Here is a 25230-nt window from a genome sequence, read left to right as displayed (position 1 = left end):
TCCCAGTTATACCCCCGGAATGCCCCTGACTTATCTGGCCAAACTTTAGCTGGAGAAAAAGTTATCCGGCTAGAATTTGACTGGATAAATACCCAAATATTAACTTAACCAGATAACATCTGAATTATCTTGCTAAATGCTTCTGAACATGGACCTCAGGGGTTACCAGAGGGTTCCATGTTATCAGGGACAAGCTGTGCCACTCTTGGGTTTGCTCTGTTCCATCTAAGTCAGGGGTGGCCAACTCAGGTTCTCAAAAGTTACAGACAAGTCTAGCTTTTCAGAATGCCTATGTATGAGATCTATGAGCACTGACTCTGTGGTTCACAAAAGTATCTCATGCATAGTCATTGTGGATAGCCTGTAAAACCCGGCTTGCTTTTGGGGCCTGGAGCTGGCCACCCCTCGTCTAAGAGGTTTGAGTCTTGATTTTTTCAGGAAAATTGGAACTACAAGTCCACAGATGCTATAGGGCAAAATCTTCCCCCAATGACCTGGAAACATCTAGGAACACTAGCCAACTCTTGCAATAACTGCCTGGGCTTGGGGCAGCAGGCCTGCTGTTAAGGTCATACAAGCATGTTTGTTTGGATGTTTGCCATTTTACAAACATAATGTATACGTGCAAATCTGTTTCTAAATATTTTCCAGCTTTTAACCTGTGCATATATGTATTTATTAAACTTGATATATACCAAGCAATTGCAAGGGTGGGTTACAATATTCAGCTAAACAATACAACCAATTACAGCAATGCTGATCTTTTATTTATTATTTTTACATAAATGTTCATCTTCTTTGTTATAGCTCCTTTTAATTTGGCCCACTGTCATTCCACTTCACCCATCTCCTCCCAGACATCTAGCTCCTTTTTGAGGTATGTAGCCATTTTTTCAAAGCTTGTGTTTTTGAAATCCAGGATCTTGACCCTCATGCGACCAAGGTCGGCACAACCCACTGTGCAAGTCATGCACTTGCACAGGGCAGCCGCCTGAGGCCACGACCGAATGGGCTGTTGGGGCCGCCGCGCAGCGATGATGATGAGGAGGAGCTGTAGGCCGAACGGCGATTCCCAATCCGCCGCACAGTGAAGAAGAGAAGGAGCCGCAGGGCCGCGTGGCGGTTCCCAATCTACTGTGCAGTGAAGAAGAGGAGCAGCCGTTGGGCCGCGCAGTGGTTCCTAATCTGCCGCTTGGTGAAGATGACGAAGACCATGTGATTCCCAAACCGCTAGTCCATACCAACGTTTTGCATCCTTGTGACTTTGTCATTAGAGAGTAGTGGCATAATATACCCTTGGGTATTTTCAGGAAGCAGCAACTGAACTTATGAACATTGCTTAGTTTGTGGAAAAGGTTACAGCTTTCGATGCTGTAGACACTATCCAGATGGATTAGTTTTTGGGGCTGCATTTTGGGAACCCTGTATAGAATGGTTTGGTAAAGTAACCGATTAAAGCATTATAGTAGGAAAGACTTTAGGAGAGCAGGGAAGAAATATTCAGACCTGAGAAAGATTTGTGTCACTGTGGGAGAGCAAATGTGATAGTAATTTGATCTAATCTTCCCAGGATTCACACCACTGAAAAGGTTTTGTCAGCTGCTTTGAAATTTTAAGTTGTACAAGAGAAGGAATTTCTGGCAAACATCGGAGGCTATTGCTCACAAATTATACTAAGGAATTTATTTCTTTATAGTGTGAAATCCCCTCAGGAAGAATTATTTGATTTATTTTTTTTAAGGAGATTGTTTCTCCAGAGATTAAGTTCTGCTCCTGAGTATTTCGCAAATAGGATCCTACAAGCTGTCTGTGGGCATTCAAAAGTTAAAAAAGCCATGAGGCAGCTTCCAACCTGCCCCTCAACAGTGGGAGGCCGGGGCTACTGGCACAGTTGAATTCCTAATGCAGTGGTAAAGTCTCCTCTCTCTTCTTAGAGAAGACGTCTGAGAAGTTGGCATACGGGGCTGGAATCCTGGGTACAGATGTCGCCAACGGGAGGAGTGGAGAGGACCCCATCCTATTTAGGCAGGACTGGTGCCAATGGGGACCCCACTTAGAGAGCTCATTGTTGCGGGGCAGGTTGGGAGCTGCCTCATGGCTTTTTTAACTTCTGAATGCCTACAGACAGCCTGTAGGATCCTATTCGAGACATGTCAAAGGATCTCGAGTCACCAAGTCATCCTTGATATGAGTTGAGAGCCCCTCCAGGAAAATGGTGTGTAAACAATCCTCCCCGCCAGCTGAGCTCAGTGGCTAGGGTGCAAAACTTCATGGTATAGTCTGTCAGAGAGCGGTTCCCCTAACGAAGATGAAGGAGATCCACACTAAAAGATGCTTGACTGCCAGGGTCATCAAAGACCTTTTTAGAGGAGGAGATGAATCATTGTAGGTCCTGCAGAAGCGGGTCAGAGCACTCCCAGAGCAGAGAAGACCAAGCCAGAGCCTTGCCATCTAGTTGAGCCAGAATAAAAGTGAATTTGGTGATATAGTCAGGGAAGAGGACTCCCGACACTGCTTCGGATCTCAGACATACCGAGGGGGGTTCCAGTAGAGGGATAAAGGACGAGGATGTGCAGTCAGAGTCGAAGGAATCACTGCTGGAGATGACGGGGTGGATTGAATCGCTGTAGCATCCAAGCATTGAGACACTCTAAGGACACTGCTGTTCCTGGATCTTATGCACTAGTCCTGGAATGGCCTGAAGGGCGTAGCTTCCACCGAGTCCATGGCCTTGGCAACCTGTAGGCAATGTGTACCCTTAGACCAAAGGGGGAGTTGATGCAACCTGCAGGGAGGAGCCCTGCTGGTCCCCGCTGTCGGCAGGTAGATCAAGTCAAAGCTGGAGTTTCACAAATACCAGCCCATGTTCCCATTAGGTTCAGCCCTCGGATGCCGGAGCCGACTGAACTTAGGTGCAGGCCTCCAGATGGATGAATCCGACACGGTACAAGGGTGGTAGGCCAGGGGCGGAGAAGCACAGCATCAGGGTAGGCTGAGGTCAGGATGGCCGCGATCCGATGGGGTTGTTAACCAGGCAGAAGGTCAGAGCAGGTGGAGATCAGATGAAGTCATAAACCAGGCAGAAGATCAGGGCAGATGGTGTTAAGACAGAGTCATAAACCAGGCAAAAGGTCACATTGGAGGATCAAGTCAAGGAAGCACTGGGACCAGGTCTGAACCAGATCCCAAGATCCAATTGGGAAGCCAGAAGGGCCAGGCAGCTAGAATGGCAAAACAGGAACCAGAAACCGAGGGAGTCTATTCAGAAGATCCTCAAGAACAGGAGATCCAGAAACATTAAAGGTGAGGAACCTGGTTGCTAAGACCAAGAGGAGAGAGAGAGAGTGGCCTTAAATAGGCCACTTATGCTGATGTCATCGAGGGGGCACCGCCAGCCATTCCTGCCACTGGTCCTTTAAGTGTGGGAGAAATGGCTGTGCACGCACCTAAGGAGGCAGAGCCTAGATGTCAGAGGGAGAGGAGGCCTGTGCAGCAGCTCTGATGGCGACCCACTGCCTTGGGGAACAAGAGGCCGGAGCAGCATAGAGTAACTTCCCGCCATGCTCAGCAGAGATGGCCCTGTTGGGCCCACTATGGGCAAGTAGGAGTGGCGGGGTTGGCCTGCGGACCACTGTGCATAACAAGGATGGCTACACAGACAACAGTTGCTACTACCTTGAACAGAAGACAACATTGCTCTCTGTTTTGAACGTGGGGGTGGGGAGGAAACAGGATTCAAAGACAGCCAAATTTGGGCCCTGACTTTTACGATCTGGGGTACTAATTCGCAAACATTAGGAAAAAAAGCATAGGACTGCTTCTTCGGCCAAGGCCAAAAGCAAAGCCTGCTCAAGCCGTACTGTCTGAATTATCAAGAAGGCTGCTCACCTTGTAAAAATGTTGCTAAGAATAATTTTGCTATGGATTTTAGAGTTGCTTGGTTTTGAATGTAAATATCACTGCCCTTAACATAAGGCTTGGGAGTAACTGGCACAGAGCAACAGCTTCTACCTGTAACAAAAAGATGGGGGACAGCCTGCATGGAGTGGCAGTTACTACCATAAGATTTTCTGAAGTCATTACTATGTTACTGTGGAAGACAGGAGTGGATTTCATGTTTGGCCACATGTTGCTCCAGTCCTTCTCCTCTTACTAGTGCAGAGGAAATGCCCAGGGCATCCCCATTCTCAAGGGCCCAGGACACATTGCACCCTCCACTGCTATAGCATGGCTTAAACCCTATTTGCTTCCCCAACAAAGAGAATATGTAATTCCTGTAGTCATAGATGAACCCTACACCATCTGGCGCCTGTTTCTTTTCTACAGTAAGAGGACAATATTCAATAGGGCCATTTAGCTGAGAAGTTATCCGGCTAAAGATAACCAGATAACTTGCTCAATATATTCAGCAGGATAAATGTCTGGCTGAATATGACTGCTTAAAGTTATATGACTACATGTAGCCGGATAACTTACAAAAAAAAATGTAGCTGTTAGGTTTCTAAGTTATCCAGCCTTGTGTAAGTAAGTTCTGGAAGTGTAATCTGAGTGCAGGTTGCAATTCTTGCACAGCTTTGACAGAGGCTGTACTGGACGTCACCGGAAGCAGGTAAGTTTGGGCCCCCATTCCCGGCAGGGCTTTTACAGGTTTTGGGGGGATGGAGGTAGTGTCCGGGAGGGGTAGGGGTGATTCAGCCTGCTTATCACAATGGTTTCGGGGGCAGGGCCTGGCACAGTCCTTGCAAATCTGGGGGGGGGGGGGGGGGGGGGGGGGGAGAGAAGGACCGCAGCGGGGAACATTAAATATAAATATAGGAGGTGATGTGGGGTGGGGGTTGCAAGGTCACTATGGCCTCTTTGATATTTATTAATGGTGGGTAGGATGAAATCAGGAAATACAAAAGAGATAGATGCCTTTAGTCTTTTTCAATTCCTTTATTGAAGTGGAGACGTAAAAGAATGATATAGCCCGTATTCAGAAGTGGACTGCAAGAGTATTAGTGATATCAGCGGCATGATATGATCAGTGTAATTGTTGAATCCAGGAGCGATTAGACACCTCGTATTTACAAGATTAAGACTGACTGTACAAATGATAAGATCTAATATTGTTGCGGCTCAGATAGACACAAATACAATTAACAAACAAGTTCATGACTTGTACCAAATCAAGAGTCCATGATTGTACATTCAAGCCCCTGAGGCAGCCGTCATAAGCGGCGAAACTCGGTCAGAGTCGGGCTATATCATTCTTTTACGTCTCCACTTCAATAAAGGAATTGAAAAAGACTAAAGGCATCTATCTCTTTTGTATTTCCTAACGGCTTTCATAGATCGCCTACCTTTGTGCTTTTTGGGACCTAGGATGAAATCAGGCCAGAGGGCCCAGTACTTGGTTTTTTTTGTTTTTGTTTTTTTAACTTTCTTGGCCCTACTTACCTGCAAATCTTTTAAAGATATCCGGATAAGTAGCAAGTTATCCAACCACACAAGACCGGATGACTTTAGACCTGCTTCCAAGCAGGTCTAAAGTTATCCGGCTAACGTAACAGGATATATGCGATATTCGGCTATTTTAGCTGGATAACTCAAGTCCTCCTTAGAACACCCCTGAAACACCCTTTTTTCATCCAGCTAAATTATAGCCGGATAAGTACCAACCATAATTTAGCTAGATAAGAGGCCGAATATGTCACAATTGCCATTTAGACGGATAACTTGTGAGTAATCCGTCTAAATGGCTTTTGAATATTGATCTCGTTATGTTCTGAGCAAAAAATATTTTTTAATAGCTAGAGATGGGTCCAGTATTTTTGCATTAATCTGATCCCTTTTGAACCAAGGGGATCAGTTGACTGGAAGACGTTCTTAAAAAGACTTGCCACTGAATTCATTTTACCTTCGCTTGTTGACTCCATTCTCGATGCTGTATTCACCGTATCTCCAAAGAGACAATACCTTGGCATTTTGGTCCCAACAACTCCAGCAACAACTGGCCCTGTTAGGAGAAGAAAATGCACTGTAATCATTTCAATTATTTGAATGAATGGCCCATAAATGGATAAACCAAAGAATAAATAGATTCAAATTTAAAGATTCACAAAAGAAATACATTCAAATAAAACAAAGGATCTTGCTGTTGCTGGTTTGTCTGCAGTAAAAATGTCTCCTCCTTAGTGATGTCTACCTCACAAAATATTCCCAAGTTTTCATGTATGGAAAATGGATATTTAACCTACACAGGGATGCTTGATGTACAGTATATATCACTGATTAGGATATGTAAGTTGTAGTTAAGCTTAGCCACCAAAAAAAGAGAAATTAATTTTTAAATAAAAGACAATATTATCACTGTAAGGTCTTACCTATTTCACTCGTTAATCTTTTTCCCTTCCCTATTAGCTATCTGACATCTGGTGTGTCCTGTCTGAGAGCAGATACATGGTAAGTTGCTCTGTGATTGGATCCAGAGAGACATTAACCACAGCAATTTGCATTCTTATATCAGTTCATACTGAAGTCATACTGAATCAGACTTGAAATCATATAGGGGATGATTTTTACTCCTTTGGATGGTCACTAGATGTCCTTAGGTCCCTTACCTTCTAGACTAGTAACAGCATGGGATTTTTCCATTCTCTTTCAGTCTCTCCACTGAGCTGACTGTGATTATCTATCCTACGGGCATAAGGCGGAGTTAGAGGAGTATAGAGTGGGGTCAGTTTGAGTTAGAGGTTGAGGAGTAAGGAGCTTTTTTTTTTCCTCCCTGCAGAGTTGGGCCCACAAATCCAGCTTGGAATTTTTCTTGCATTTAGAAGAGATCCCTTCTCAATACACTCCCTGTAGGAGAGGGTCTGCCTCCCTTTTGTAAAGAGTGAAGGTTTTTGTAGCTTTTGATAAGTTTTTTCCTATTCTGGGGAACACCCTGGGGCAGATTTTAAAAGTCCTATGTGCCGGGCCTTTTTTGAAAAGGGCAGGCGGTGCGCGTAAAGCCCTGGGACGCGCATTTGTCCCAGGGCTCTTCTGAATGGGCGGGCAGGGAGCGGGACGGGGCGGGGCAGACGGTCTGGGGGCGTCGTAGGGTGGTCCTGGGGAGGTCTGGGAGTCGTGGCTGAGGACTCCGGTACAGGGGGTTGCGCGCCAGCAGTCGGCCGGTGTAACTTCCAAAACAAAAGTATGGGGGGTTTTCTTTAGGGCTGGGGGGTGGGACAGGGAGGGGAAGGGAGGGGAAGGTGGGGGGTGGGGGAAGGAAAGTTCCCTCCGAGGCTGTTCCGATTTCTGAGCGGCATCGCAGGCCTTAGTGAATTGGGGGGGGGGGGTACCTGCAAAAGCTAGCAGCATTGTTGCTGGCTATTTGGAAACCAATAGTGCCTAAGCTAAGGTCCAGGTGTCAGGACCTGGCCTCCAGATTAAGTTGTGGCAGGCTGGGTCATGACATTTGGTCTGTGCTGAAGACCTGGCTTCCAGGCTGTGACATGGCATCAGGTTCTGGCTGAGGCCCTGGACTGGGTTGCAGCATCAGGTCTGGGTCTGGGCTCCAGCCCATGCAGAGGCCCAGGTGTTGGGACCTGGCTTCCAGGCAAAGTTGAGCAGTCATCCTAGAGTAGGCCAAGGTCACATGGACCTACCATGTAATTGGCCTACACAAGGCTATGGCTAAGGCCTGGGTGTAGGCCTCACTGGTGGATTCCCTCCAGACCAGGTAAGTGGTGGCTGGGAGAGATCCTTGCCCTGGCATTTTTACAGGCAGGTGGGCTTGGTTTTTTTGGCCATTTTATTTTTAATTTGTTATTGGTTCATTTTTGTCACACAAATCAAACAATCCACAAGTTGAAATTCAAGGGAGGAAAAAAACTACCAAAAAAGAAAACAAATTTGTTCGGTGCCAAGGCTTTCCCTGATGCTATGGTGTGTGCCAGCATCATATAGTTAATTAATGTTTGTCCATTGGAGCAGAGTTATCAGTGCTAGATATAGATGGTGCCATTGAATTCGGCACCAGTGCGGTGATGTTTAGAGCTTTATACTGAAAGAGATTTTCTATCATGTACCTTATAACTCATATAAGCAGCAGGCAACGCGTGATTATGATTTTTAGAAGTCCTGTTGCTTCTGTTTCAGACTAGTTGGGCTAATCATGCCTATGGTCACTGCTGTGTGTGCTCTTTTTCTCTAACTTATGGGCTGATTCAGTAAAGTCCGTGGGAGAGCCACACTCCTGTGCGCGCAATTCAGTATGCTAATTAGGCCCGGTGGTAAAACCAGGTAAAAGGAGGCTTTGACAACCGATGCTCAATTTTGCCGGCGTCGGTTCTCGAGCCCGCTGACAGCCACGGGCTCGGAAACTGGATGCCAGCAAAATTGAGCGTCCGGTTTTCAACCAGACAGCCACAGGCCGACTTCAAATTTTTTTTTTTTTTTTTTTTACTTTTGGAAAGTTTCGGGACCTCCGACTTAATAGTGCACTTTCCCGGTGCCTGAAAGCAAAATGTGCGGCTTGGCTGCACATTTTGTTTTCTGAATCACGCAGGAATACCTAATAGGGCCATCAACATGCATTTGCATGTTGCGGGCGCTATTAGGTTCGGGGGATTGGATGTTTTCGGCCCCTTACTGAATAAGGGGTAAGGGAAAACGCATGTCCAATGGCGGGTTAATAGTGTGCTCCGTCGGAGCGCACTGTACTGTATCGGCCCGCTTATCATGTTTAATTCTTCCGGTCACCCATTTGCAGTAATCATTGAGATTTTCGAATGAATTATGGCTCTGGGCAGGTCGTCAATGTCATCATATATCCATGCAATCTTCTTTATGTGGGCAAGATGTCTTGCACATTCAGAACATGCATATTTGAAGTTTACAGTAACATTCATAGGCATAATGAAAATGCCCCACTGGTAGCCCACTGGCAATAGCACATCATGATTTGTCTGCTCTACGTTTTTTTTCCCATTGTTATGATTAAAATCTGTAGGAAAGGGAAGATTTTGATAAGCTCCTATTACAGAGGGAACAACACTGGATATTCTCTCTATACACCCTTCATCCAATGATTTGAATCGAGAGATCGAGTGGTCATTCTTCTATTAAGTTTCATTCAACCTTTGGTTCTTCTTTATTTTTTCTTTATTTTTGTGTTATTTGTTTTTCTCATATTAAACTGCTTAAATCTGATTGTTTCCTTCAGTCATGTGACAGCTTTGTGCTGGTTTTCACAGCTTTTAATTACTCAGCTATAGTCTTGCTTACTCATTCCCTTGTGATTTTAATCTGATTGTTTCCTTCAGTCATGTGACAGCTTGGTGCTGGTTTTTGACAGCTTTTAATTACTCATCTATAGTCTTGCTTACTCATTCCCTTGTGATTTTAATCTGATTGTTTCCTTCAGTCATGTGACAGCTTCGTGCTGGTTTTGACAGCTTTTAATTACTCAGCTGTAGTTCTGCTTACCCACGCCTTTGCTAAAGATGCTGATTTCTTACTCATATTCAAGAATTCATAGATTCTTTAAATATTTTTCTTTAATTCATGGATGTGTTTATGCTGCTGTGTTTTGATTCTTGAATTGTATCTTATGTTCCCATTTAAAATTTGTTTTCATTATCGCTCCGGAAGAAGCTATTTTGGAGAAATATGGCCGTGTCAGGGTATCTGACTATACTTGGGATTTTATAAGCTGAATTGTTGAAACTATGGTACAGTGGAGCTAAGACGGTGGCATAGGCAGACGCGCGCTCAGCTGCTCTCCACGTTTCCTTGTTCTTAACTGGTTTCCTTGAAAATGCTATCCAAGAGGGAGGGAAGAATGAGGGTTTTCCTCTCTGTGGTCTCACGCCCTCCAGATCAGTGCTCCATCACTGAAATTGCATCTCCCACCTCCATTTTGTAGGCTTCAAGCCCTGTTGGAGAGGCAGAAAGAGGAGTTCTGCTGTCGCCGGTGGAGATTTCTCTCAGCCCAACCACTACTGCCTATTCCTTTGCAGGAGGATACTGAGTTTGTTCAGGTGCATGGTGATGACCTCACTGGAGAAGTCCACATGGAGGTAGCTGTCAACAGTGATTCTGCCTCTTTCTCTCCGTGTGATGGTGGTGGCGGAGAGGATAGTGTCAGTGTCCATGATTTGATCCAGGAGAATATTGAAGAGCAATCGTTGCCACAGGCTGCTGTTCATATAGGGGTAGATTTTAAAAGGTTGCGCGCGGGCATACATGTGTGTGCGCTACCTGGTGCGTGCAAGTTATAAAATCAGGGGTCGGCGCGCACAAGGGGGTGCACAATTGTGCACCTTGTGCGCGCCGAGCCGCGCAGCCTTCCACCGTTCTCTCCCAGGCCGCTCCGAAATCGGAGCGGCCTGTGAGGGAACTTCCCTTCCCCCTAACCTGACCTTACCACTCCTTCCCCCTACCCTTTTCCCCCCCCAGCCCTACTCTAACTGCCCCCAAACTTTTTGTTTTACCTTTTGCGCCTGCCGGCTGACTGCTGGCGCGCGATCCCCAGCACAGCGGCAAATATGGCCGCTGTGCAGGGAGCCTGACCCCGCCCCTGGCCTGCCCCTTTTTGCAAGCTCTGGGACTTACACGCGTCCCAGAGCTTTACGCGCACCACCGGGCCTTTTTAAAATAGGCCCAGCGCGCGTAACTTTTTAAAAATCCGGCCCATAGAGTATGAGTGAACTATTTCTCAAGCTTCATTTGGGATTGTTAAACTGGCAGTGGTGACACTTGATGCATTGTGGGATTTAGTGGCAGGTTTGTCCCAGGCATTTACTGATCATTCCTGCAAGGTTGAGACTGTCTCTCATAGGCTGGCTATTGAAGATCACCAGCGTATTTTTTATATGAACATGCTGGAGACTTCAGTCTCTGGAGAAGGAAGTACTTGAAGTACAAGCGATGAACTCCATGATTATTAGGAAGCGGGGCTTCCTGATTAGAAGAGTGGAAAATATGGAGAATCAACTGTGACATCTGAATCTAAGATTGACAAACTTCCCCAAAGTTGCAGGAGAAGTTCCTTGGTTTAAGAAAATATTTTTTGAAGTTTTACAATTCTCTTTAGATCAAATTCCCATTATAAATAAGGTATTTTTTTCTTCTTTATAAGACATGTTCTGGCGATTGGGACCATCTCAACCTGATATGGATTTAGGGAGTGTATCTGGTTTTGGGTTTTTTTGGAGACTACTAGTAATGAGGTTCTTGAGAGAGCTACTCTTATTGTTTTCTTTTCATATGATCAAGAACTGAATTTTGTAATGAAAAATTTACTTTAAACATATGATTGTAAGTTCCCTTTGTGAGCTTATCTGGACTTATCCAAACCTGGCCAGTTTCATTCAAGAAAGGAGGAAAGGTTTTCTTGCTATGTGCCAAGAGGTTCAGGCCCTTGCTGCTTCTTTTCGTCTCAGATACCCCTGTAAATGTGCTGTAAAATTGAATGCAGACGCCTTTATTTTCTTTGCCACCGAACAGCTTAGATGTTTTTTTGGATATTAGGCAATTTGCCTTCTGATACCTCATGTGTAAATAACAGTCTATGTATTTTTATGGAAGTGGATTATGCCTATGTTATAGCCTGTTCTTCGTTTCTGCTTTTGAAGCAATCTGCTTTTGTGGCGGCTCTCTTCAGACTCCTAAAGCCATCCTAGAGTCTCCTCTTGTCAAACCTTGAACCAAGATTATATATTCTCTTGAAAATTTCCCTCAGAGGATCTTCATCTGAACCCTCTTAAAAGGATAAACATATTACACAACCCATCGTTAACTTTATCTAGAAACTTCCCATTGAAACATATATAAAGAGCGCAGTTACCATTTATTGTGCCATCTAGTAGCAGTTTACCTGTACTGCTCATATAAAAAATCTTTTTCCAAATTGCCTATAAAGACACCTTGAGCATACCTCGCCCAAAATCTCTCCCAGTACATACTCCAAGACATGGACTTAATTTGGGAGCCTTGTCACACAATGAATATGATTAAAGTAAATTTGCATTTGATGGAGGCAGTGCCTGCAAATTTCATGCATATTCATTGTGAATAACCTGAAAAAAAGGCTCATGATAGCCACTCCTGATTTATTGCATAGAACCCTACAGATACTATAAACAGATAGATGCAATATAGACTACCAAAAATCTACTGATTCCAATAACTGATTTCAGTCCATAGGAAGACTACCAAAATGGTACAGAGTAAGATGAAATATAAGGACATTACAGTCTGGGTCAGGGAGAGAGGTAGAATACAAACAAAAAAAACACCTCAAATATACAAATAATGCATAAGAGTTAAGCACTTTTTGAGAGAAAAGATGTAGAACAAGGGGGTCATGATATGAGGCAGTATACTTGGAGTAAATTAAGGAAGTATTTATTTTCATAGAAATGGTGATGAGTGCATCGAACAGCCTTCCTGACAATGGAAGTAGTATGGGCAAAAAAGATGACAGAATTTACAATAACACATAGGTTCCATGGAGGAAGGCAGACCCTGAGGCTCTGTGGTATTGTCATAAGTAGGGAAAATGGACAGGCTAGATGGGCTTTGTGGTCTTCTTCTATCGTCCTGTTAGTCATCTCTGTGTTTGATGGGTGTAGTGAGAAACCCCCAGAGGTTCCACCACATTCATTGGAACCACGCAGGCACCTACCAAAGTCCATGGATTGCCTACTGATTTTCATAGGAACACTACAGGTAAAGAGGCAGACATACAGGTAGACAGACAGATTTATAGATAGGTGGTGCAGTCGGAAGGAGGACTCTCAAGGTCCTACATACCTGAATGGATGCCAGCTCGTATCTTTAGCTGGGTGTTGGGTTTGTGTGGGATTCGAAAGGTCTTGCACACTGCCACCAGATCAAGTGCCATACTGGCTATTTCACTGGCATGGCGAATCCCATTCTCCTGGGGCACTCCCGAAACCACCATGTCTTAACACAAAACATGTTACTACTAACTCACCAGACAGCAGGACTGTAAAAAAACACTCACATGTTCAACAAGCAAACTGCAACACATTGTTGTAAGTCTGAGAAAGAGGGCGGGATTCAAAGACAGAGATGGGCAGAGAGAGAAAATAAAAGGAAAATATTAATCCAACAACATAGCTGGAAAGTATGTATTGGTGCTTGTTAACAGTGTTTAGGGACAGTTTGCATTGAAGTACTCTTCACAGCTACAAACTGCTGCATAGAAAACCACAGTTAGCAAGTAAGAGTAACCTGAAGGTTAGAATAATAAGCTGAGAGCCAGCAAGCTTAAGTTCAATTTTGCTTCTGTCAATGACTCTTGCTGTGAATGCTGGGCAATTTTTAAGCATCGGCACAATTGCTGGTGAAATAAAAATTTGAATTTTCTGCTAAACTGCAGATTTGTGCAACCTCCCCTCTCCTTCTACCCCCCTCTACCAGACCCTCCCAGTTCTACCATTCAGCAAAGAAAAAACTGCATAATAAAAGAAATCTGCATAAATGAAGCAAAGCATTTTCTTGTCCACTTTTGCTAGAGCTCAATGTTTGGCCAAAGGTGTATATTTGGCACAAAGCAAAAACTAGCACAAAAACAATTGGGCTATCTTCAAGATTTGGAAATAGCTCTGTAGGTGTTTCCCCCACCCCAATTTAGACCCTTTATCACCTGTTTCCTCAGGTATCCTTTTGGGTCATAAGCTCTTTGAGGCATTGCAATGCTTCAGGCTGGATACTTGTTCATAGTGCTCCATAAATGCCAAGATTGATAAAATAAAAATACACATTAGGGTTCCCCTGGGAAAGTACAGCAGGTGTGAAATGCTGTAGGGGCTTTCCCCCTACTGGCTGCGCTAAGATAATTTTGGAATTAATAAAGTCTCTATACATTTCTGTTTGCTTTTGCTTTTTTGAACAGTGCACTCTGTGGATGCTGTCAGGTTTTCAGTCCCTTGATATGAATCAAACCCTTACATATTCTGACCAGCTAGGTAGCACATCTGCCTGCTTTCTCCCATTCCAGTATCTTGCCTTTGCAAAAATGGATATTCTTTTGAAACTTGCCACCCAAAAGAGTCACAAAAGCCTGTGCACAGTGTTAACATATGTGGGTTAACTAAATCTCACAGGAATTTGCTGCCAGCACCAGTAGCACATTCCTCCATCAGGTACAGTACCTGGGGACCCAGATCACAGCCTCTTTCCTCAATATGTCACAGCCAGAAAGAGATCAGTGATTTATTCTCAGAAGCAGTGACGTCAACCATAGATTTTTGTAGGAGGAGGTGCTGCATGGATGGTCTTAGCAGCAAATCCACGCAACTAATTGCAGTAGCAGAGAAGATTTTCTGTACTAAAAATAGCTCTTTAAAAAAGATCGTGATACGGTTGGGATGTTCGAGATGAGGGAGGTCATTTGCCTGTTGTTCAATAAAGTTTCTCCTATATGTTTCACTGCTGCTTCATTAAGCCACTATCTAAAAATATACAATAGCAATAATCCAAGTATACTTGCAGTGCTTCACAAGCCCATCTGTGGTATTACCTAGACCTTCCTAGGGCTGCCTTCCTTGCCCTGCCTTTCTCACAACTTGGTTCTCTTTCTTTATTAAATAGTTGGCATCTATTTCTTTACCAGTAGGAACAATGGAGCGTACCCTCTGTTATTGCCATGGCTCAGCCCTCGGAAGCTGCTCATATAGCACAAGAATCTGAATTATTCTCTTCAGATATGTTAGCTAGTGCAAAATGACTATCATACACATTGTTTAGTTATTCAACAGCTGAAAATGTCTCGTAGTCTCAAAATTAACAAGTAAGAATCTGTCTTTTTTAAAAATAGTTTGTTGAAGGGTAACCAGAGGCAGGATTCAGTACTTACATGCATCGCCTATTGTCTCTACCTTATAGACATCATAATTGTCTATAATTTCATCAAAGGTAGTGTACAGTTTGTTTAGAAAGTCCACCACTTGGTGGGGTGTGCTGGTGCTTGAAAGCTGAGTGAAGCCAACAATATCACTAGAGAAAAGAAAATTGACAAAATGAATCATATTTTAAAGGGCCTGCATGAAAATTATGGCAGCATGCACATAATGGGTTCTTTGAGAGCAGATGTAAAGTATATGCCAGAAAATATCTACGATGATTTCAAAATAAAATTACCATGCATATTTCCCCTCCCCTAATCGGCAAGCTAGGTGATTGCCTAGAGCACCAGCTATTAGGGAGCTGCGATCAGAGCCCTTCCCAACTATGGCTAAGAGGAGTAGAGACTCGGTGGACTGCAAGTGGAACCTATCCTGCTTGTAGCCAAGAGGAGAAGAGATTGGCAGACCACAAGCAGAGCCTATCAGGCTCGTGGCCGAGAAATGCAGACACTAGGTGGGCCGCAACCAGCGCTCATCCTGCTCGTGGCCGAGAAAAGCAGATACTCAACGGGTTGCGAGCATCACCCATAATTCTCGCAGCCAAGAGAAGCAGAGTCTTGGCGGGCCACGAGCAGCGGCGTCTCTGTTTGTTTGAGTGTGTGAGTGAAAGGGATTGTGTGTGTATGAAAGAGATCAATGGTGTTAGTGAGAGAGAGAGAGAGGGGGAACTTGTTTAAGGGTGCATATGTAAATGAGACAAGGAGCCTAAGTATGCGTAAGAGAGAGGGCCTGTCTGAGTGAATGAAGTCGGGGCTGGAGCCGGGGCCTGACCAGTGGGGAGGGGGTGTGGGGGCAGGCGCAAGGTAGAAGGTTCATCTAGAGCGCCTAATACCCTTGCACCGGTCCTGGCCCCTTTTGCCCCATGGGAAAAAACATGTTCACTCTAAAACATGACATGTACATTTACCCATACTAAGGAGGGGAAGGCATGTTCTACACAGGTAAACATGCATTTATCCCCATAAACTTTTTCATTATTTTTTTATTTTTATTTATTTAGATTTATATTCCGCTTTTTGCACCTTTTTTTTTCAACGCTTCAAAGTGGATTACATTCAGGTACTGTAGGTATTATTGCCCCTAAATCTGGTAAAAAGTAACATCTGTAAGCAGACCAAGCACACCCATAGGCTTATACTTAGCACTAAATCCTTGAGTCAAATGTAGGAGTTTTATAACATTTCAGATTTCATTTTTGTGAATTTGTTCAGGTATCTAAAATGATAGCAACTAGAAACTGATGACCTTCTTAAGTCTTTAATTATACTCATTGTAGAGGTTTGCTAGCTTTATTTTCTTTTTAATTTATACCAATATGTACAATCGAATCTTTATAGGTAGTAATCTCTTGTGTGTTGGGGAAGAGTATAGTGATAGGAGTATACTACTATCCACCTGGCCAAGATGGTGAGACGGACAGTGAAATGCTAAGAGAAATTAGGGAAGCTAACCAAATTGGTAGTGCAGTAATAATGAAAGATTTCAATTATCCCAATACTGACTAGGTAAATGTATTATCGGGACATGCCAGCGAGATACAGTTCCTGGATGGAATAAATGACAGTTTTATGGAGCAATTGGTTCAGGAACCGACGAGAGAAGGAGCAATTTTAGATCTAATTCTCAGTGGAGCACAGGATTTGGTGAGAGAGGTAATGGTGTTGGGGCCGCTTGGCAATAGTGATCATAATATGATCAAATTTGGAGTAATGACTGGAAGGGGGACAGTAAGCAAATCCACGGCTCTAGTGCTAAACTTTCAAAAGGGAAACTTTGATAAAATGAGAAAAATAGTTAGAAAAAAACTGAAAGGAGCAGCTACAAAGGTAAAATGTGTGCAACAGGCGTGGACAGTGTTAAAAAATACCATCCTAGAAGTACAGTCTGTTATGATTTGTGGATATGTGGACCCTTGGCCCGAGGTGCAAGTTGTTACAGCCCATGGGAAGGAGCCCCACAGGTCCGCACCGTCAGGAGGTGAGGAATAAGGGTTGCAGGAAGCTAAGGGCACAGTAGTGGGGAGATCCCCAGAGATTAGGAGGTGACCCCCATGGGGTGACAGACTGTAAGCAGTATTTGGAGTTAGGCCCTGAAGAGAGAAAGGTGTCAGGGAGATCGCGGAGCGGTAGGCGCAGGAATAGCAGTGCAGGAGGTTCTCCGGGAAGATGGTCCTGAGGGGCGGAGCTGCAGCATGGTGGGCGTAGACAGGAGGGCACAGGCCAGCTCCAAGGCAGGGAAGCCCGAGCCAGGTCTCAGCAGATTGCATAGACAGGTACCCGGAGATCGGAGAAGGACTGGCTGATCAGTAGAGAAGCTGGCCTGAGGAGCGGGACAGCTGAGAGTAGATATAAACCCTGAAGCAGACCCCGAGGAGCAGGGAGCTCAAGGAAGTCTCTAGAGTGGTGAACCCGGCCCGAGGAACGGGAGAGCATGGACAGTCTTGCTGAACACAGGCCCAACACCGAGGAGCGGGGAAGGTCAGCCGAGAGACTCACTGGTTGCCGCAGTAGTTCCAAGGGAGACCCGAGTGATAGGAGCTGGTAGCTGGATAGGACCCCAAAGGCGCGGAGCCAGCCTGAGGAGCGGGGTAGGCCAGGGGAGCAGGTCCTGGAAGGAGCGCACACTGACTCCCGAGGAGCGGGTGACAGACAGGGTGTAAGAACTAGGCAGGTAGCGGCGTCTCAGGAACACGAGGCAGGAGATGGACTCATACAGAACTTGTTACCAAGTTGGCTTGCTGGGGGCGAAGGTGGAGCTTAAGTACAGGAGTCCGATGACATCATCAATCAGGGACGCCCCCGAGGTTCCTGCCGAAGCGGCTTCAAAGGCGGGGCCTGTGACGCGCGCACACGCACCTAGGAAGGCCTGACATCGAAGTAGGAAGTAGTGGTGTCCATGCCGCACTGAGGAGGCCCGAGGAATGCGGCGGTACAGGCAGGCCCATGCAGCAAGCAGACCCTGAGATGCAGGAGCGTGGTGCAAGGGGTGAGTACTCGCGGTCACTGCCTTTCACGGTGGCGCTATTGGTTGCAAAAGCTGGCAGCGATGACACCGCGGTGGTGTGATCGCTGCCGGCTTTCGCAGGCCCGCCCCCGATTACCACCAGGATTCACCATTCTCTGTGAGAATGGAAAATCCAGGCCTTAGATGGATACTAATTTTAATTTTCCTATAAGCTGAAATTTTGCACTTTTAGCATTAATATTAGTTAATGAAAGACTTGAAATCAAAGCAAAGCTCCCATGATCCCAATTTAAATTGAATGCAGGAGTTGCAACAGCAGAACATAAGATAGAGCATGGCCATGTCATATTAACAGCTACTATTTGACCCCAAAATAGAGATTGAAACAAATCAGTGTAATTTTCTGTGTCAGTTATTTTTTTCTTTATAAGTTGATTTGTATGGAGAGATTTTATTTCAGCTTACCTGAAAAAGATAGTTGCACCTGTATAACTTTGGGCTTGTGAAGGTTTTCCTTGTCTCAGATCATCTGCAACCTGTTTAGGTAACATACCTGAATTTTGAGGGGTGAACAATAAATAGCACAAACAGAAATAAATTAATGGAAATATTAATAAGTTTAAAAGAAATAATCATTCTTTTGATATAGTAATTCTTTAATATATCTATACCTATTCACATATTTAAAAATATATGTTTGTCTAATGTACGGTATACTACCAAATAAGTTACATTTCGCAATTCATTGTACAAATGCTGAGGACATCTTGCATTTTCTCATGCACTTACTGTACAGCAAGCGGTCTGTCTTCTGCTTTTCATGTGTTAAGTCCTGGGTTCTTTCTGCAACCAACACTTCCAAGTGCTTACTGTATTTTTCCATCTAATCCAAACAGAGAATGCAGAACATTTACGACTCTTACACATGGAAGGAATTAAGACAATCCTGGTGGCTTCAGAAATGATCTTCCTTACAATGAGTTTGAATTGACACCTACGCATATTTAGGAAATCTTGCCTGGTGCTGTATGCCAACCTGAAGCATCACTTTTACTAATAATTTTATTTTCGCCGTGCAATTGCTGTCAAAAACATAATGCTGCTGCTTGCCCAGTATGTACACTGACTGCCCATCACAAAATGCCTCTATTAGTTTTTAAAAGTCTCCATGGACTTGTTCTAAATCTGTATTTTCACTCTTCTCTTCACATTATTGGTTCCTATTTCTTTGCTTTCCTTTTTCTCTCCGATTTAGGATAAATGGTACTTTTCCCACTCTGCATTTTATAATCAATCATGAAAATATATTTCTATAGAACAGATCCAAGGAGATTAGATCCTCAGCCATGTTTGATTCCTATTAATATCAGGATGAGGCAAGGCCAAGTGATTTTTTTTTTCTTACTGTTTTATATCTTACAGACGTAATAAAGAAAATCCAGATTGTGCCATCTGTTCTAGAAAATTTCTAGATTATTTGGACTATTACATCTAGAGATCAATTTGCACATGATAACGTTTTACGGCATAATTTAGGTGAATTTTCAAATGCAGGCTACCCACAAAGAGGATAAAATACAAAGTATGAAGTGGTTTTACAAACACGGCGTCACATGAAAAGTATTGCAAAAATGGAGAAAACCTTTCAAAAATGCTGAATGGACTGTATTTTTGCATGAGTTTTTGCATGAAGGCCCATTTGTGAAAACTTTGCAAGTATTTGTCAAAGTGCTAGCACAAATTTGCATGTAGTCTGTTATGTGGAAGCTTTTATTCAAATTCTAAACCAATGAGCTGTGATGATGCAATATTAGGCAAAAAAAAAAAAAGGACACCACTTCAAAGAGGTGTAGTTAATTTTCAAAGATTTTTTTCACGCAAACACACATTACTTTTAAACTGCAGAAAAAGTTATGTAATTTATTGGTGCAGGCTAATATACCTTTCTCTGCTGGCTACAAGAACACGGGCAGCAGATGAGAGTGGCAGCAGCAGAAAGGGTCAGCAGTAAGCAGTACAGCAACCAGCTAGGAGGCAGTGTTAAAGAGGAGAAGCTATGGCAACAGAATAACCCGCTTAGAGGCAGCAGCAGAGGAAAGGCCAACACAGGAGACGCAAGAGGGTTCCTAGTCCATGTTCTCACAGCATTTTCTATCAGCAGACCTCCCTGCTAAGCCTTTGGAAGAAGGAATTGATAAGGACGTTCCAGCTACCCTTAACGCCTTATATGTAGAACTTAATAGGGATGTGAATCGTTTTTTGACGATTTGAAATATCATCCGATATTTTTTTAAATCATCAAAAATCGTTAAAGAGTGCAATACAATAGAAATTCCCCCGATTTATCTTGAAAAATCGTTAATCGGGTTTGTGTCCATTAACGGGAGTTATTTGGGGGGAGGGCGGGAAAACCGGCACACCAAAACAACCCCTAAACCCACCCCGATCATTTAAAACTAATCCCTTACCTTCCCCCACCCTCCCAACCCCCCCCCCCCAAAATGTTTTAAAATCACCTGGTGGTCCAGTGGAAGCCCCGGAACCGATTTCCCGCTCTCGGGCCGTCGGCTGCCACTAATAAAAATGGCGCCGATGGCCCGATAAAAAAACCCACCCCGACCCTTTAAAACTGACCCCTTAGCCTCCCCCACCCTCCCTACCCCCCAAAAAATGTTTTAAAATTACCTGGTGGTCCAGTGGGGGTCCCGGGAGCGATCTCCCGCTCTCGGGCCGTCGGCTGCCACTAATAAAAATGGCGCCGATGGCCCTTTGCCCTTACCATGTGACAGGGTATCCGTGGTATTGGCCGGCCCCTGTCACATGGTAGGAGCACTGGATGGCCGGCACCATCTTTAAAAATGGCGCGGGTGGCCCAAATCAGGACAAGATTTACCATCCTGAAAATTGAAGGGAGTTGGCAACCCTACTGCTGACATTACAGTGCTCTAGTAGCATGTCTTCCCTTACAGCCTTGGGTAAAGCACCTGTGCTACCTAGTGCCATTCCCATAATGTGCACAGGTCCTTCCAAGGTAGCATACCTCTTGGTGGTTGCATGCACCCCACACACATGCACCATACTACCTATGCAATTTGTAAATGATAATATGCAGAAAGTGAGGGCCTTGACCATTGTAGTTTCAGTTAACTTCTCAGCAAACCTACACCAGGATGCATGTCTGGCTCTGTGAAGGCAGGATTGGGAATGAGATGGTGTCCTGCCTTCTCTTGTATTTTCCAATGACTTCTGAGATGTCACCAACACGTATAGTTTCTAATGACTCTAAGAGCACCCATATCTCTCCTGAGGAAAGGTTGACATCATAGAAGCCAACGGTTAGGTGTGTTTGAACCTTCTGCCTTCAACTCAGCCGTCACAGCTAGCCCTACTTAGATATGGAGATGTCAGGGTTCTGCAAGGCCCTTGGCCATTATGGCTCACTGGTAGTCATATGGTGCAGCTGTATGTAGGTATGTATGTATCCAGAAAATATGCAGAGTATTTTGCTTTTGGCAATAGCTAGTATCACTTACAGTCCTGGTGTGGTCTGTGACCACCCTTAAAGCACATAGGCTGAGCACTTCTGTGCCAAATAGCTTGCAGATAGTTCCAATTCCAGTGTCATTCCATATATTTCCGTGATTTAATGGTTGCAGGCCTTTGTTGATCCAGATGCATGTCATGACTTGTGGGGAATCAGGAAGAGCTGCTGTCCTCTACGCTGTGTCTCAAAAGGTATAAGTCACTTTTACAGTTAGTGGTGAGCAGGGCAGGTGTGCTCCTACACTCTCAATGATCTGCTCTGTATATAGCATTAAGGCTAGAGAAACTGTTGCCAGCTGATGACTTCATGAGCCTGCAAGCTGCCTCCATAGTAAATAGGACACAGTGCTGAATGTATAGACCTAGTGCTCCCAGAGGTCTCATGTGGTTGGCATGATGGCCTTTCTGTGTTAGACTCATGCCAGATGCTTTTAGTGCCACCTAAGGACTTGAGGGACCCATGTCAGTACCTCAGATAAAGTAGGAGTCATATAGGGAAATACCTACCGTACCTGAATGTAATCCACTTTGAAGCGCTGAAAAAAGTGCGAAAAGTGGAATATAAATCTAAATAAATAAATATGCCTCTGACAAATGCGTTTTATGTAGTCAGGTATAGATAATCAGTGCTGAGGAAGGACTCATACTATCTCATTAGCAGTTATGGACAAGCATCCACAGACATCAATGTTGTTGTTTGTTGACAAACAATCCAGAAACATACACATAGCCCATGTCTAGATGCACGACATGCTGCAGATAGTCCATACTCAAAAGATAAGTGTGTCACTGTGCAATTCGGTGAATGATGCGCTGTTATCCTCTGGTCAATCTCTGTATCTGGGGTGCTGTTGCACTTGGAGGTCCCTCTCTTACCACTGCAATGTATACCCCTGAGCAGGCAGTGTGTGTGTGCATTCATTTTGCACACACAGCTTTTGGACAGCAGTGAGCAAGTGCTTCTACTCTTGAGAAGGGTTGCCTCTGAGAGTGGACTGTATGGGCTGCAGCATGAATGGCCTCACAACCTTGTACTCTAAAATTTCCCCTAGTCTGCTCACTGTTTATAGCTAGCATTGAGAGAGGGGCGGAAGTGTGAATGTCGCCAGTATGACACATCAAATATGCAGTCTTCCATGTATCTGTTGACATTTGCCTGTAATGCATACCGCCTATCCTCTGCCATGGAGGCTTTTCCACCTAGTACTTGGAGTTGGCCTAATAGTCGTTATTTGGGGGTGTGCATGCTACCTAGAGCTTAAGCTGTCACAGAGTCTTGTCACTTTAGTGAGGGAGGTAGTGGGTGGTAAGAAGTAGGGATGTGAATCGTGTGCCCGATCGTTTTAACGATCGGGTTCGGCTGAAGGGAGAAAAAAATCTGATTGGTAGAGATGTGAATCGGAATCGGTTCCGATTCCGATTCACATCGCTAATTTTTTTTGGTGAGGCCCGAACCAATAAAAAAAAAAAACCACCCCGACCCTTTAAAATTGACCCCTTAGCTTCCCCCACCCTCCCGAACCCCCCAAAACCTTTTACAAATACCTGGTGATCTAGAGCGACCTCCCGTTCTTGGGCCATCGGCTGCGCTAATAAAAATGGCGCAGATGGCCCTTTGCCCTTACCATGTGACAGGGTATCCGTGCCGGCGCCATCTTTAAAAATGGCGCCGGCCATCCAGTGCTCCTATCATGTGACAGGGGCCGGCCAATGGCACGGATACCCTGTCACATGGTAAGGGCAAAGGGCCATCTGCGCCATTTTTATTAGTGGCAGCCAACGGCCCGAGAGCGGGAGATCGCTCCCAGCGCCCCCACTGGACCACCAGGTAATTTTAAAATGTTTTGGGGGGATCGGGAGAGTGGGGGAAGCTAAGGGGGTGGTTTTAAAGGGTCGGGTGGGTTTTTTTTTTATCGGGCCATCGGCGCCATTTTTATGAGTGGCAGCCGACGGCCCGAGAGCGGGCGATCGGTCCCGGGGCTTCCACTGGACCACCAGGTACGTGTAAAAAGTTTTTTGGGGGGGTTGGGAGGGTGGGGGAAGGTAAGGGATTAGTTTTAAAGGGTCAGGGTGGGTTTATGGGTTGTTTTGGTGTGCCGGTTTTCCCACCCTCCCCACCAAATAACTCCCTTTAGTGGACACTAACCCGATTAATGATTTTTTCACGATAAATAGGGGGAATTTCTATTGTCTCACACTCTAACGATTTTTGACAATTTAAAAAATATCGGACGATATTTTAAATCGTCAAAAAACGATTCACATCCCTAGTGAGAAGCTACCTACTGAATGTGGGGATGCTGGATGGCAGAAACATGGAGCGCAATGACCACCTAATGCCATCAATGTTGGGCTAATTAAGACAAATGGTTTGCATGATAGTTTACTGGCAGCATGTAGTGAGTCAGTGCAGGGGTGTGTGTGTGTGTGTATGTGTGGTGTGGGGGGGGGGGTTGGTTGGTTTGCTTGACAGGTGCTTGAGGCCTGTCGGCAGTCCTGTTTGAAAATCCATTTTTCCAGTCACTGGTCTCCTTAGCCTCCTCTCTCTGGATCATATCATGCATAGTTGACATCAAGGGCTGCCACCCCAGGCCACATCATTTGACACTCATTCTGTCCTCTGTATATGCTGGCAGGGAAGGGCTACCTTCTTTCTTCCATATGTAGGTCAATACCTTTTCTGTGCATATATTGAGGTGGTACACCCATATCTGCTGTAGAATAGATGGGACAAGTTTTGCTTTGAACTTTCGGCACTTCACTTGAACACTAACCAACCTTTCCCTTCGACACCGCTGTGTACTTCCTGACTGTTGGAACAGAGTATCAGCTGCTGTGTGATAACTAGGGAGGAGGAGTAAGGGAGTATGTGTTGTCAAGAATGTCCACAGACAAAGAGCAGAGGTCGTAGAGGGCTGCTGCTGCTGCTTGGGACTAGGCAGACATCCTTTGACTGACTGCCATTCCTGTAGTGGGCTGCGTTCCGGATCCCCAAGCCATGCCAGTTCAGGGGTGCCACCCAGTCTGGGGAAGTCTACCTTGTCCCAAGCAGCAGCAGCCCTCTAGGCCTCTGCTGTTGGCCTGTGAACATTCTCAACATAATACTCCCTCACTCCTCCTCTCTAGTTGTCACACAGCAGCTGACATTCTGTTCCAACAATAAGTAAGTATATGTCATATTTGGTTTAGTTTGAAAGCTACAAATGGTTGGGTATAGATAGTCTTTGAGTCATGACACAAGTAAGGGGGCCAAAGATCTAGTCTTGTTTGATGATGACTCTAACTTCCCGTTAACAACACTACATCTACACAATATAATGTGTGGGCCAGATAGCTACTATCCATCCCATACAGGCCCATGTAAGCAGGAGTTAACTAAGAGTATGCTGTGTGAAGAAGGCAACAAGAGGCAATACGGAAGATCCCTTGTAATGAGCTTCTTCTTTAGCTCTTGCTTTCTTCCTTAGGCGCATACACTGCATATGGTCTTGCCTGCTAAATAAGTGGCTAGTCGGAATGTGCAAGGGCATTCTAGCATGCAAGGTCATGTGCAGAGAAAACCTTGTACCTAGTGAATCATTAACACAAAAACCACACAATGAAGAGTCAACCAGGAAGTGTATTTTTCAAACCTGTGAGCACTTTATTAGTGAAGACCTATACTGCACTATTTGAAATAAAGTAATGTCTTTGGTAATCACATTCTACAAGGACAAGATAGCAAATAGCACTAAAATCTGTTACTTACATGAACAGCATATTCTGTGTAGACCTGTACATACATTGTTTGAAATGGCATCATTACATATACAGGCTTAGCATC

At 44.7% G+C, this 25230-nt stretch overlaps 1 protein-coding gene across 1 annotated transcript in view; it reads right to left on the bottom strand.

The window, feature by feature from the left end:
- The window catches only part of LOC115098645 (atrial natriuretic peptide receptor 1-like), a 264895-nt gene that overhangs the window by 7367 nt on the left and 232298 nt on the right, over window positions 1–25230 (bottom strand). Inside the window, exons 16-20 of the mRNA XM_029615400.1 lie at window positions 18654–18747; window positions 18330–18417; window positions 14852–14991; window positions 12781–12933; window positions 5900–5998 (exon numbers count right to left, since the gene is read on the bottom strand). Of these exons, the coding sequence (XP_029471260.1) occupies window positions 5900–5998; window positions 12781–12933; window positions 14852–14991; window positions 18330–18417; window positions 18654–18747 (574 nt within the window). The remainder of the gene's footprint in view (window positions 1–5899; window positions 5999–12780; window positions 12934–14851; window positions 14992–18329; window positions 18418–18653; window positions 18748–25230) is intronic.

This window comes from Rhinatrema bivittatum, chromosome 1, assembly GCF_901001135.1.
Source record: "Rhinatrema bivittatum chromosome 1, aRhiBiv1.1, whole genome shotgun sequence".
Lineage (NCBI taxonomy): Eukaryota > Metazoa > Chordata > Amphibia > Gymnophiona > Rhinatrematidae > Rhinatrema > Rhinatrema bivittatum.
The sequence above is the reverse complement of the archived record's forward strand: the minus strand, read 5'-3'. Positions and strand labels throughout refer to the sequence as shown.